At 31.5% G+C, this 13,885-nt stretch overlaps 1 protein-coding gene across 1 annotated transcript in view; it reads left to right on the forward strand.

Annotated features, from left to right (window-relative positions):
• LOC308640603 (cohesin subunit SA-1-like) overlaps positions 1–13,885 on the forward strand; it is a gene marked incomplete at its 3' end in the record, with an annotated part of 135,692 nt that overhangs the window by 78,410 nt on the left and 43,397 nt on the right. The window contains exons 5-6 of the mRNA XM_081312446.1: positions 2,062–2,213; positions 5,734–5,807. Coding sequence (XP_081168572.1) covers positions 2,062–2,213; positions 5,734–5,807 — 226 coding nt within the window. The remainder of the gene's footprint in view (positions 1–2,061; positions 2,214–5,733; positions 5,808–13,885) is intronic.

A 13,885-nucleotide genomic window follows, 5' to 3' on the forward strand; every position in this document is an offset into this window, starting at 1 on the left:
TAAATGAAATATTACTCTCCTTGGTAGAGAAGAAGAAGGCACTTCAAACCCTCTGTCATAATATGAAGGCTAAATCCCGTTGGATTACTACTTTATGAAAAATTTTTTTGGTAATACTAGTAAAATTTAATAAATACTCTATGCATTAATCAGTTGTTTTCAGGGGACTAAAGAAAACATAATTGTCAAGTTGTATTTATCTCATAAAAGTAGAAGGCTATTCTCGATCTATTTGTTTATGTGTTAATAAGAAAAGTAAAACTTTTGGTGAAGTCTTAAATTTACAGATTTAGAAATATTTTAACTCAAAGAGTAAATTATATTATATATGGCACTTTCCTGAAAATGTTTGCTCATTTTGCATTTTTTGTTCATTGTCGTAAGTTGATTATTTTCTTGTTTATATATCTGAGCTGAGAGGAGAGTCATTTAATAACAGAGTTTAGTATCAGGATTCATAAAAAGATACATAGCTGAAAGCAAAAATGACTAAACTCAAGAAAATCTGTGCCTCATTTTCCACTGGTAATTCCAGGCAGAGTTTATGTGTTAGTTTTAATACTTTCCAAATCCTAGATCTTCAGTTCATTTTGCTTTAGAGATCCAGAAGTTTATACTGAACCCCTGTTGGTTATCACTTTGTGTGCTCAGAATGCCTCACTCAGATAGTTTGTCCCAGATCCTTCTGTCTTTGAGCTGTTTTCCTTTCTAATACAGATTAATTAAAAAAGACTTTTTTTACCTTTATTTGTATAGTCACATATTCTACTGTTGACAATGTATAAATAAACCTGCAAAACACTAGCTTGTATTTTGAAACACAAGAATGTTTCTCAGTGTATTATTTGCAATATCATATCTCAGGAAAAGAAGTATTAGATGCATATCTAAATTGTCATTAACTTAAATGTGTTTGTTTTCAGGATTTTTGTTTTATATTTTGGTTTTAGGGCAGCAACAAACAGTGTTGACATGAAACTGGCCAAAATATACAGTTTAAGAAGAACATTGGGAGTATGCAGATAGATCAATAATAGATTAATAGATAAGTAAATAGACATCAATCCAGCATTATGTATGTTATATATGTAATTAAAAGGAAATAGAATTTTAAAAGAAATGTATGCTCATTTTTAGTTAAATTGATATGTTAGCAGATATGTGAATCAGTTCTAAAGCACTGGACAGCTCATTTTTTTATTAGTGAACATTTATATTTGTGGATGAATTACCTAAAAGGAACAAAAAGGGAAATTATTTACCAACACAGACTGTCTTATTTCTTTACCAGTATTTCCCATACTCTGTCTCAACAGTGAAGACAAATATGAATGAATAGACAAATAAAAATTTGAGATTCATGTTCATATTTGTTGAACAGATGATTTACAAACAGAAGTTTGAAAATATTTAATAGGATTTACAAATACCAAGTGAACATTTAAGAGTACATTAACACTGTGACTGAAGAGAGTATTCTGTGGAAATTCACAGAATGCATTTTTTAAAGAGTTCAATGTGATCAGTGTTTTTTTTTGGGGGGGGGAATTGAAAATTGTGCAGCTCACTGAAGTGAGAAAAAGAGGGAGAAGACCATCTTTGGTGATACAAGGATCATAAATTGTAAACATTTAAGGGACCTTGATGTATGTACATAAAGGCATTAAGGAAACATTTGTACACACAGATCTGGTGGTCAGAAGAGAGATATAAGCTTGATTAGTATGCCAACGCTAAGGTGTTTGTATTTGGAAGTAGAGGGAAGAGATTGTTTAAGATGCTGCTTAAATCTTTCTGGCTGATAATTAGGATGAAGCTCTTTTTAACTAGGAAATGTTAACAAGCCCAACAGATTTTTTCTTGAGGAAGAGAAAATTATGTTCAAGACTAAAAAAGATGAGTTTATTTCTATAAAATTACCATTTTGAAAAGTTTAAATTTCCCTGAGTTATAAAACAAATCGTACTTTTATCTTTTATTCATTTGCTTTATAAATTTGTAATCTTTTGGATGAAAGTATGTTTTGTAGGTGAATATTATAATATTTCTTATATTTCATAGCCATGAAGCTCATGACTGCTCTGGTGAATGTTGCCTTAAACCTCAGTATTCATCAGGATAATACACAGAGACAGTATGAAGCTGAGAGAAATAAAATGATTGGGAAAAGAGCCAATGAAAGGTTGGAATTACTACTTCAGAAACGTAAAGAGGTAAGTAAATTTCATTGTAACTGATGGAATATGTAGTAAATATAAGTAATTTTTCTTTGTTCTCTGCAGAAAGGTTTATATTTTTTATTATTATTAGTTGTTCAAAACATTACAAAGCTCTTGACATATCATATTTCATACGTTTGATTCAAGCAGATTATGAACTCCCATTTTTACCCTGTATACGTATTGCAGATTCACATCAGTTACACATCCACTTTTTTACATACTGCCATACTAGTGTATGTTGTATTCTGCTGCCCTTCCTATCCTCTACTATTTTTAAAATTTATTTTTAATTTGTTTGATCTCAGAGTTCTCAGATAAAACAGGAATGTTCATTGCTGATTGGCTAAGTGCCTTCTGAGGTAGACAAAGATCATAGACAAATCAATTTTCAAAAGAAGGCTGTCTGAACCTTAAGCAGCTCAGAAAGGTTGTCAGGGTATGGACTCAGAAAGCACAGTAAATACTTAAGTCATAACTGTAGGCCAGAAAAGTTGTGTTTCTAGGAGAAAGCCAAAGCCTGCTGATATATAAGGTATTACTATAAATTAGGTTGGTCCAGATTTTGTTTGTTGTTGTTCATTTGTTGTTTTCTTTTGTTTTTTGCTGTGCTCATGATTGAACCCAGGAACTCATGCAAGCTAGGCAGGCTTTCTACCAATGAACTATACCTCCTTCCATTGGGCCCAGTTTTAGACTGTTTTTTTTTTTTCTTTTGGGTACTGGGGATTAAAACCAGAGATGCTTTACCACTGAGCTACATTCCCAGCCCTTTGTATTTTTTATGTTGAGACAGGGTATTGCTAAGTTGCTGAGGCTGGCCTGGAACTTGTGAGCCTCAGCCTTCCAAACAACTGGGATTACAGGTGTGAACTACTGCACCTGGCTTAGAATAACATTACATATATATGTTGAAACATTTTAAAACTGGATTTTTAATAGGAACATTTTTATCATCTAATTGGAAGTAAAATTTTTAGATTTGTAATAATCTACCTTTTAACTTGAGAAAAGAGTATCACATTGCTGAAAAGGAATTTGTGTGTGTGTGTGTGTGTGTGTGTGTGTGTATTATATGAATAATGTGTTATTCATGGGTAAGAAAAAGCAATGTATCTCTAATATATTTTTTAAGAGAGAGAGAGAATATCTTTTTAATATTTTTTTAGTTTTCAGCAGACACAACATCTTTATTTGTATGTGGTGCTGAGGATCGAACCCAGGCCACACGCATGCCAGGCGAGCACGCTACCATTTGAGCCACATCCCTAGCCCTCTCAAATATCTTTATTATCCATTTTGTATAAGTTTTATAGGACTGCTGGAATGGAGTACCACTATCTGAGTAATTTAAACAAGTGAAATTTATTTTCTTGTACTTTTGGATGATAGCTGTCGAAGATCAGGGTGTTGACAAGACCATGTTCTCTCAAGGCGTTAGGGAAAGATATGTTCTAGGCTTCTCTCCTAAGAGCATGACTCCAGTCTTCATGATGTTCTTCCTGTGTATGTTTGTCTGTCTTTACATCTGTTCTATTTATAACCATTACAAGTCATGTTGAATTAGAGGCCTGCCCTACTCTAGTGTGACCCCATTTTTAAGAATTGTTTTGTCACAACCTTGTTTCTAAATGAGGCCATATTTTGAGTTACTGTGCATTACAACTTAAATGTACAAATTTTTGAAGAACATGTTTTAACCCCTAACACATTATGCTTGAAATGTTGTGGAGGTAAATATTGGAACAGGGCTTTATTAAGTATTGCCAACTAAAATGTAGGACTCTTCTCTTTTTTTTTAATGCGTTTATTAATTGTTGATGGATCTTTATTTATTTATATGCGGTACTGAGAATCAAACCCAGTGCCTCACATGTGCTAACCAAGTGCTCTACCAGTGAGCTACAACTTCAGCCCATAAAATGTAGGACTCTTATGAATCAGTTTTCTATAGTAATTAATAAAGCAAAAGGAATTTTTATAATTTACAATAAGTTACCATAATTTGAATGACTTACTCAAAAAATCCAAATGGTGCCCTATATGATGATATTACTTAAAATTATTCTTACCTTACAGTAGAGCAAAAGCCATATATATTTAGCATAAAACTATGCTTCAAATTTTATTTTTCATTTTTTTCAGGCTAGTAGTACATATAATACCATACTCATTCTCTCCTGATGCTGGACAGTAGTGGTTCACATTCAGCTACACAATCATAATACTCTTTGAGGTATACTGTATTGCCAGTAGTTTTTTGGATATTGTTTTGTCAGTTTTTTTATCCCATCATGGCTACAAAATGCCCATCTATGTGTATACATTAGATGTTCAACACTCTATTATAAAATAGGCTTTGTGTTAAATGATTGCCCATCAGTAGGCTACTAGTTTAAGTGTTGTGAGCACATTTAAGGTAGGTTAGGTGATGCTGTGATATTTGATAGGTTAAATGCATTGCTGACTTAATATTTTAAACTTAAAATGGATTGATCAGGATATAATACCATCTTAAGTTAAGGAACATCTTTCTCTGTTCTCAAACTTAGTAAAATCTGAAATAGCATACAGCAAAGAATAAATCTGAATGAATTTTATTATCATGTTTTTAGCAATAGCAAATATGTCACTGGACATTATTACACAGCAAATGATAAGATAAATTGGAATAATAAATACCATATCAAGTGTCATGTTATAGCACTGCTTTTGAGTAGTAAATAAACTTTATCTCTGATCACTGATGTTGCCTGAAACTTATCTTTCCTGTAGTAGTTTATTTTGTTCCATTACACCACTGTTTTCTCTTATGCCTCCTAATTGAGGAACTTGGCCTACTTTCAGTTGTGAATTACTCAGATGGAAAGTAATATTTGGATACTTTAGATGGAGTAGGAAGTTCTTGTAGAATGACAGATATATTGATCACTGATGATCCCTTATCTAAGGAAAACAACACCAAGCCAAAGACCTGATTTGGTGAGATGTATAGAAATTTAGGCCTATTCACAAAGCAGATGATACTTTGGAGATAGGAGCCTGATCACTTGTTAGTCATTGTGTAGTATATATCTATTTTTTCTTCTTGTTTCTTTTCTTTTTAATAAATGGGGATTGAACCTAGAGGCACTACTGAGTTCTTTTTCAATCCCCAGTTGTTCTTATTTTTTTATTTTTAGACAGGGTCTCACCAGGTTGCGGAGGATCTTGCTAAGTTGCTGCAACTGGCCTCAAACTTGAATTCCTCCTGCCTCAGGCTCCTGAGTCCTTTAAATTACAGATATTCACTACCATTCCTAGCTAATCCGTGTCTAGATAGAGACAGCAAGAGATTTAAGGTGATAAAGCTGTAGAAATAACGCAAGTATACTGGTTATTTCAAACATCTATTGCATAATGAGAGAAAGGATAGATAATAACCAGGATTTTAAAACAGTTGGAAATGTTCATTCCAAATAAAATGGCCAGTTTTTCAATTTACATTTTTTACTGTCTTTTCTCCCCCCACCAGCTACAAGAAAACCAGGACGAAATCGAAAATATGATGAACTCTATTTTTAAGGGCATATTTGTTCATAGATACCGGTAAGGGATTTTTAAAGTCATTTAGAAAGTCTTTACCTTAGATAATTATTGCTTATTTGTAACAGACTAACTGTAAAACCATAATACTCTACTAATTATTACTTTTGTTTTCTGGAAAACAACTGTGGCTATAAATGCTATGTAAATGACATGTACAGAATATGCACTTATTACTGCCACATTCTTCCAAACTCAGACTGTCTACTGTTGGAGGCAGCCTATGGACTTGGCATTAGTACTAATAGAATATTTATGTGATTATTAAATTAATGTAGCCTTAATAAGATATGTTTTTCACATTTGAAAAAAATTAAATGCTTTACTTCTTGATCTGTGTTACTTACTGTCTTGTTTAATAATCAAATTAATGACTAATCTTTTTTAAGCATGTCTGTTAAGAAGAAAGAGGACAAGAATAAGAAAGGAATTGTTAGCGAAATATTTTTTGTCATACTACATTACGAATGAGTTTAGTTTGTCTTTCTGTGAAGTCATAAAACTTTAAAAATACTACATTATAAAAGCATATTAGGAAAGGTAGCAGAATACTACAGTCACTAATATGGCATTATGTAAAAATGTGAATATGTAACAGATGTGATTCTGCAATCTGTATTTGGGGTGAAAATGGGAGTTCAAAACACAATTTGAGTCTAATGTATGAAAGATGATATATCATGAGCTATGTAATGCTTTAAATAATCAATAAAAAAAGAAAAAATAAATAAAAATAAAAGCATATTTGACATAAAATTAATAGATTGTATGTGTACCTATATTTCTGTTACTTAGATGCAGTATATGTATAGGTAGATACACTCCAATAGAAGCACTGTTTTCAGATAGATTTGAAACTGTAGTTGATAAATTAATATAAAGCAGTAGTTTAACATAAGAAATTTTGTGTGTAGGTGTGTGTTTATATATAACTTTAAGATTTTAGCAGAATTTAAACATTTTAACTCAAAAGTATATAAATATCTTTTGAAACAGAACCAAGGCCTTAGTTTTAGTATGGATTCTCTGGTTAGATCTTTATATCCTCTTTTTTGCGTAAACCTTGTATATAATCCAATACTGACCCATTTATTTGAAACGAAAAAAAGAGCTTACATGTATGTGGCATGCAGTCATGTAGTCTTTTGTTCTTTGTGAATGTATAATTGAAGTAAAACTGCACATTTAATTGTATAATTGAATGGGTTTTGACATATTATGTACCTGAAAAGCCATAAGATAAATAATAAGTCCATCAACCTTAGAAGATTTTTCTTGGCACTTTGTAGTTCCTCCCTACCTACTTTCTCAGCACTTTACCCTCCCATCATCCTTAAACGATTGTTGTTCTGCTATTTGATTCATGGTTCTCTTTTAGACTTTTGCAGCAATAGAATTATACAATATATACTTCTCATTAGTCTGGCTTTTTTGTCTAAAAAAATTAGTCTTTCACCATTAAATGTATTGTTTACTGTAAGGTTTTCATAGATGCCATCTATTAGACTGAGGAAGTTTGTTTGTTTCTGTTCTTCAGAAAGTTTTAATTCAGAATGTACATTGGATTTTATGAATTGCTTTTCTGCATCTAGAGATCATTGTGTAATTTTCTTTTTGAACATTGTTAACGTGATGAACTGAGTTGTTTGACTTTCATGTTTACATTTATTCATGGGTCAAAACCCACAGTCATGTTGTAGTTTTTTCTTTTATTTTTTAATGCTATATTTTTAAATATTTATTATTGGATGTGATTTGCTAGAATTTGCCCAAGAAGTTTTGCATCTTCAAAATATATTAATCTCTTTTTATTTTAATGGATGTATCTGACTACTTTAGGTATAAAGATAACAACACTGAACTTGTAGATTGATTTGCATTCTGAGCTATTTGTCCTTACCCCCATGCTACCTTCTTTGAGTAGCATTTAAGTAAGATTTTTTTTAAATGAAGTAACTTTTTTTTCTATAGCTTTATTTTATTCATTTATTTTTTATGTGGTGCTAAGGATCGAACCCAGGGCCTCACATGTGCTAGGCAAATACTCTACCACTGAGCCACAGCCACAGCCCTTGAGTAAGATTTTTAAATTAGGTAATATAGTATTTCTACTTTGTTCTTCCTTTTCAAAGTTGTTTTGAGTATTATAGGTCCTTTGCAGAATACAAATTTGGGGATGAACTTGTCCTGTTTTACACAAAAGCTTCTGAAGTTTTCATATGAATTGTAATGAATCAATTCTTTTCTAATTGTTTTCATATTTTATCTTGTAACTGCGATTTTATTATTTTGTGTTAGATTGTTCCCTGCTATTACACAAAAATACAGTTTTTAAAATTTGTACAAAGTAATTTTATTCTAGCAGTTTTGGTCAGGGTGTGGTGAGTTTTGTTTTATTCTGTTTTTTTTAGGTTGTTTAGAACTTTTCTACATGTGAGATACGGTCATCTTTGAATAAAGAGAGTTTTACTTTTTGCTTCTGTTATCTCTTCATTCTTTTCTTTAAAAGTATCTTTACTTCTAATTGATGCATCGTACTTATACAAACTTATGGAGTATAATCTGACATTTAATACATGTGCACAAATGTAGATAATGTCAGGGTAATTAGCTTATCTGTCACTTAAGGCATTTATTATTTCTTTGTGGTAGGAATATTTGAAATTTTCTCTACTACCTATTTTGAAATATTTTCAGTTAATTGTTGTGAACTATAGTTAGGCTGTTGTGCTGTAAAACATTAGGAGTTATTTTTCCTATCCAGCTGTACCCTTCTACCTGTTAATAATTCACTCTCTGTCTTCTTTTCCCCATGTCCTACTCAGGCTCTGGTAACCACCATTCTCTTCTCCACTTCTTTGAGATCCAACTTTTATTCTATATATGTCGAAGAACATATTCTTTCTGAGCCTGACTTGCTTCACTTAACATAATGTCTTCTACTTCATCTCTCGTCTCACAATGGACAAGCTTTCATCCTTTTGATGACTGAATAATATTTCATTGTATCTACATATCACATTTTCATTATCTATTCTTTTGTCAGTAGGTGCCTGGGTTGATCCTTTATTGGCCATTTTTTTACTGTCTTTGTGAAAAAGTCTGTGTCTTTCAGTCTTTTGAAAACTGGATTGTTTTTGTCTTGAGTTTTTGATTAACTGGTATATTCTAAATATTAGTCCCTTGTCAGATAAATGGCTTGCAGATATTTTCTCCTATTCTGTCAGTTATGTCTTCATTATTTTGATGGGTTTCAGTATCATGAAGAAGTTTTAGTTTATGATAATCCAATTTATCACATATTTTGTTTCCTGTGTTTGTGAATTGATAGCAAAAAATATCTTTTCCCAGACCAATGTACTGAAACATTTCTCTATATTTTCATCTAGTAGTTTTATAGATACGGGTCTTACATTTAATTTTTTTTATAATTTTTTTGTAGTTTTTTTTTATATGGTGAAAGATGGGGATCTAGTTTTCATCTTGTGAATATATATATCCAGTTTTCCTGGAACAGTTCAAGGAAGAAACTTTCCATTCCTCAATGTACACTATGGGTACCTTATCCAAAACTGTCCACTGTTATTTGTGGATTTATCTCTAGGAACTCAATTCTTTTGTACTCTATGTTAACACCATGTTGTTTTGGTTACTATATCTTTGTAGTATCTTTTGAAGTCAGGTATTATAGCACCTTCAGCTTTTTTTGCTCAGGACTGCTTTGGCTATTTGGCACCTTTTGTGATTGCATAAAACTTTTAGTTATGTTCTGAGAAAACATATTTGCTTTGTTAGGAATAATATTGAATTTGTAGATTGATTTGAGTACTGTGGATATTTTAATAATAAAGATTTTTTTACTCCATGAACAGGAAGTGTCTTTCTATTTACTTTTGTCCTCTTCAATTTATTTCATCAGCATTTTGTTATGTTTGTTGTAGAGATTAGTCACTTGTTTAAACTTATTCCTAGGTATTTTATTTTTACTTCTTTTCACTTAAGTTTGTAGGTATTGTGAATGGGACTATTTTATTGATTAGTTTTTTAGCAATTTTGTTTTTGGCATATTTAAATTAAAAAGCTACTGATTTTTGCTAATTTTTATATCCTACAACCTTAATGAAATTTATCCTTTTTAACAGTTCAGAAGAATCTTCAGTTTTTTCTATATATCAAATCATGTCCTCTATAAACAAAAACAATTTTAGTTTCTTCTTTCCTATTTGGGTGCCCTTTATTTCTTTCTCTTGCTTTATTCCTCTGCCTAAGATTTCCAATATTGTGTTGAATGAGAACAGTGAAAATAGACATCATTATCTTTTCCTTCATCTTAGAGGTAATGATGTCAGCTTTTACCTATTCAGAGTATTGGTTACAATTTTGTCACGTGTGGGCTTCATTATCTCAAAGTACATTTCTTCTTTATCTAATTTTTTGAGAGTTTTTATCACAAAGGGACATTGAATTTTATTGAATACAGTTTTTCTATCTACTGACATAATTAGATGATTTTGTCCTTTCTTCTATTGATGTATTACTGTGCTAAGTTTATTATTTTGAACCTCCCTGTATCCCTGGGATAAATTTAATTTGATCATGGCACAGGATCTTTTTAATGTACTTTTGTGTTTGCTAACATAGTTTTTGTGATTTGCTAACATAGTTTTGAGAATTATTGCATATTTGTTCATCAGGGATATTGATCTGTAATGATCTGGGTTTGTGGGGGAGAGGGGGGGGAGGGATCAGAGAGAGAACTCGCAGCAGTTGATCACAGAGCCACATCCCCAGCCCTATTTCGTATTTTATTTAGACACAGGGTCTCACTGAGTTGCTTAATGCCTCACTTAATGCCTCAGCCTCCTGGGCCACTCGGATTACAGATATACACCACCACGCCTGGCTATAGTCTGTTTTTGCTGTTGTTTGTTTTTGCCTGGTTTATTTATCAGGGTAATGCTATCTTAACAGAGTAAGTTTTCAGGGGTTTCCTCCTTTTCATTTCTTTAAAGTATTTAGAGGAGAACCGGCATTATTCCTTCTTTAAATGTTTGGCAGAATTCAGGCATGAAGCCATCTCATCCTAGGCATTTCTTCTTTGGTAAATTTTTGTATTACTGGTTATTGATCACTTCTGATTTTTGTCATTGTGATTCAACTTTGTTAGGTCATATGTATCCAGAAATTTATACTTTTCTTCTAGGTTTTTCAATTTATTCCTATATAGTTATACATCATAATCGTTAATGATTCTTTGTATTTGTATTCCCTGATGTTATTTACTTGGGTCTTCTGTTTCTTTTTTGTTGTTGCTATTGTTGTTTTGTTAGTCTACATAGTAAAGATTAGTCAGTTTTGTTTATCTTTTTAAAAAATCCCTTTTTATTAATCTTTTGTATTTTTTAAGGCTCTATTTTATTTATTTTTGCTCAATCTTTGTTATTTTTTTTCTTCTACTAACTTGGGGTTTGGTTAATTCTTTTCTAGTTCTTTAATTTACATCCTTAATTTGTTTTTGTGAAATCTTATTTTTCTAATGTAAGTACTTGCTACTATAAAAGTTACCTATTTGTTCTGCTTTTACCATATTGCCATAAGTTTTAGAACATTATTTGTATATGTTTGCAAGAAATTTTTAAATTTTCCTATTGGTTAATGAAGAGAATGTTTTCTAATATGCATGTATTTCTATAGTCAGTGTCTAAAATTCTTACTGTTTTTCTAGTTATATTCCATTGTTTTCAGAGGAAGATACATGCTTTGGCTTCATTTTTTTCAAATTTGCTGAGACTTATTTTGTGACCTAACATGCCTGTCCTGTGCTCATCATTCAGAATTGCATTATTCAATCTCCATGTATTTATATAGTTTCTGTAGTTTTCTTGGCCAATGAATTTATTTTGTTATGATCTGATATGATGCAAAGAATTATTTCAGTTTTTGAAAAATGTTTTCAAAGACTTGTTTTGTGTCCTAAAATAGGGTTTACCTTGGAGAACATTTCATGAGCATCTGAAAAGAAAGCATATTCAGCTGTTGTTGGATGAAATATTCTGTAGATGTCCCTAAGTCCATTTGATCTATAGTAGGTTTTATTTGTGTAGTGTCTGTGTTGATTTTATAGTTGGATGATGTATCTATTGGAGAATTATATTGAAGTTACCTTGATTGTTGTATTGGAATTTATCTGAGTCTTACTGTCAAATATTGTTTATTTTGTCTCATTCAGTGCATAGGTATTTGGGGGATAATATTTTCAATCTTTATTTTTTCTTGTTGGACCTTTTTCTCTACCAGTGATCTTTTTAGCCACTTTTTTTTTTATTAAAATTTGCTTCTTTCTGATGTGAGAGTTACCACCCCTGCTTCTTTCAGGCTCCATCTGCATTAAATATAATTTTCCATCTTTTCATTTTCAGTCTGTGGATGACTAATATACTCTTCTAATGAGATTTATTCCTTTCCGAGATCTCCTTATTAAAACTTCTATCATCTTCTGTGTGTAGAATTTTCTATTTTTCTATAGTATTTGCTTAGTGGTCATGATTTCCTTTTGTTTATGCTTATCACATAAATTTTTTTATTTCTTCTTAGGGTCTGTCACATAATTACTGGAAATAGCAATCTAGGTTTATAATTATATTCTTTCAGGGCTTGAAACAATTTGTTCCAAGCCTTCCTGGCCTTTAAAGTTTTTGCTGAAAGATTTGCTGTCATTGTGACTGGTTTTCCTTTATAGATGACCTTGGCATTTCTGTCTTGTAGCTTTTAAAAATTCTTTACTTGGTCTGTATTTTTGGTATATCAGTGTCATGTATCTCTCTTGTTCTATGAGCCTTGTTAGGTCTTTTAATGTCCCATATTTCTTAGATACTCTGCTCATGTAAAGTATTCTCATTAATATTTTCTCTTCAAGGCCTAAAACTTTGTTTTCTACATCACCTAATCTATTAGTAAGACTTTCAAATGACTTTTTTATTTGATTGAGATTTTTATTTCCAAGATTTCTGTTTGGTGCTTTTTATGAATCTGTATCTTTTAATTGAAATGCTCTTTTATAGCCTACCTTTCTTCCTTTAGTTTATTTGATAGATGTTCTTTTACTTCAGTGATCATTTTAACCAATTTTTGAATTTTTAAAAAATATTTTTAGTTGTTGATGGACAATACCTTTATTTTATTTGCTTATTTTTATGCAGTGCTCAGAATCAAATCCAGTGCCTGACACTTGCTAGAGGAGCGCTCTACCACTGAGCTACAACCCCTGTCCAAAAACTTGTTGAATTCTTCATCTGACATTTTCTTGACTTCAATGTCTATGAAATTAGTTATTGGAGAGGTGTGAATTTTGAAAACTATCTTATTACCTTGTTTCCTCACATTTTTTGTATTTCTGGGTTGATATTTTCACATCTGCTAGGATGATTATCTCTTCCAGTATTATGTAAGGAACTTTTTAGTGAGCTGTTTCTCTTAATTGTGTGCCCTGAGTTGGGAATATATCTATGTCAAAACTCACACCCAACATTATTTTTATATTCAGTCCCTCACACTGTTTTGAGAGGAGATACAATCAGCTGTGATCAATTCAGAACAAAGCCATATACTAATAAACCTTCAAAAAATATTCTGAGCATGTTCTTCTCAATCTCTTTTATCTAAAAGTGGAAATGTGGAGTAATTCTCTAGCATAAGTTAAGAAATTGGGTATTAAAGAAAGTACATTGCTATTAAACTGTGGGGTCATGATGAGGAAAGAGGGAAAGGAAATGGCAGTGGAGAGACAGGAGTAGAAAACACAAAAAGAAAAAGAGGGAGAGAATATAAAGTGAACAAGGAGAAAGAGGAATGAGTAAATCCATTTAATTCATTAAATATATATTTATATATATAACTGTGTTAATGAATACAATATTAAATAATAGGGAGAAACCTAGCAAATCAATATAAAAATAATATCTGTGAAATTAAAAACTATTTTTAAATTATTTCTTACTAAACTAATTGAGATGGAGAGATTTCTTATTGGGCCTTCTGGATTTGAATTTCATTGGGTTTTGGCAGGCTTAGTAAATGCCCTC

This window comes from Spermophilus citellus (assembly GCF_964194105.1).
Source record: "Spermophilus citellus genome assembly, contig: SCAFFOLD_55, whole genome shotgun sequence".
NCBI classification, from domain to species: Eukaryota; Metazoa; Chordata; class Mammalia; order Rodentia; family Sciuridae; genus Spermophilus; species Spermophilus citellus.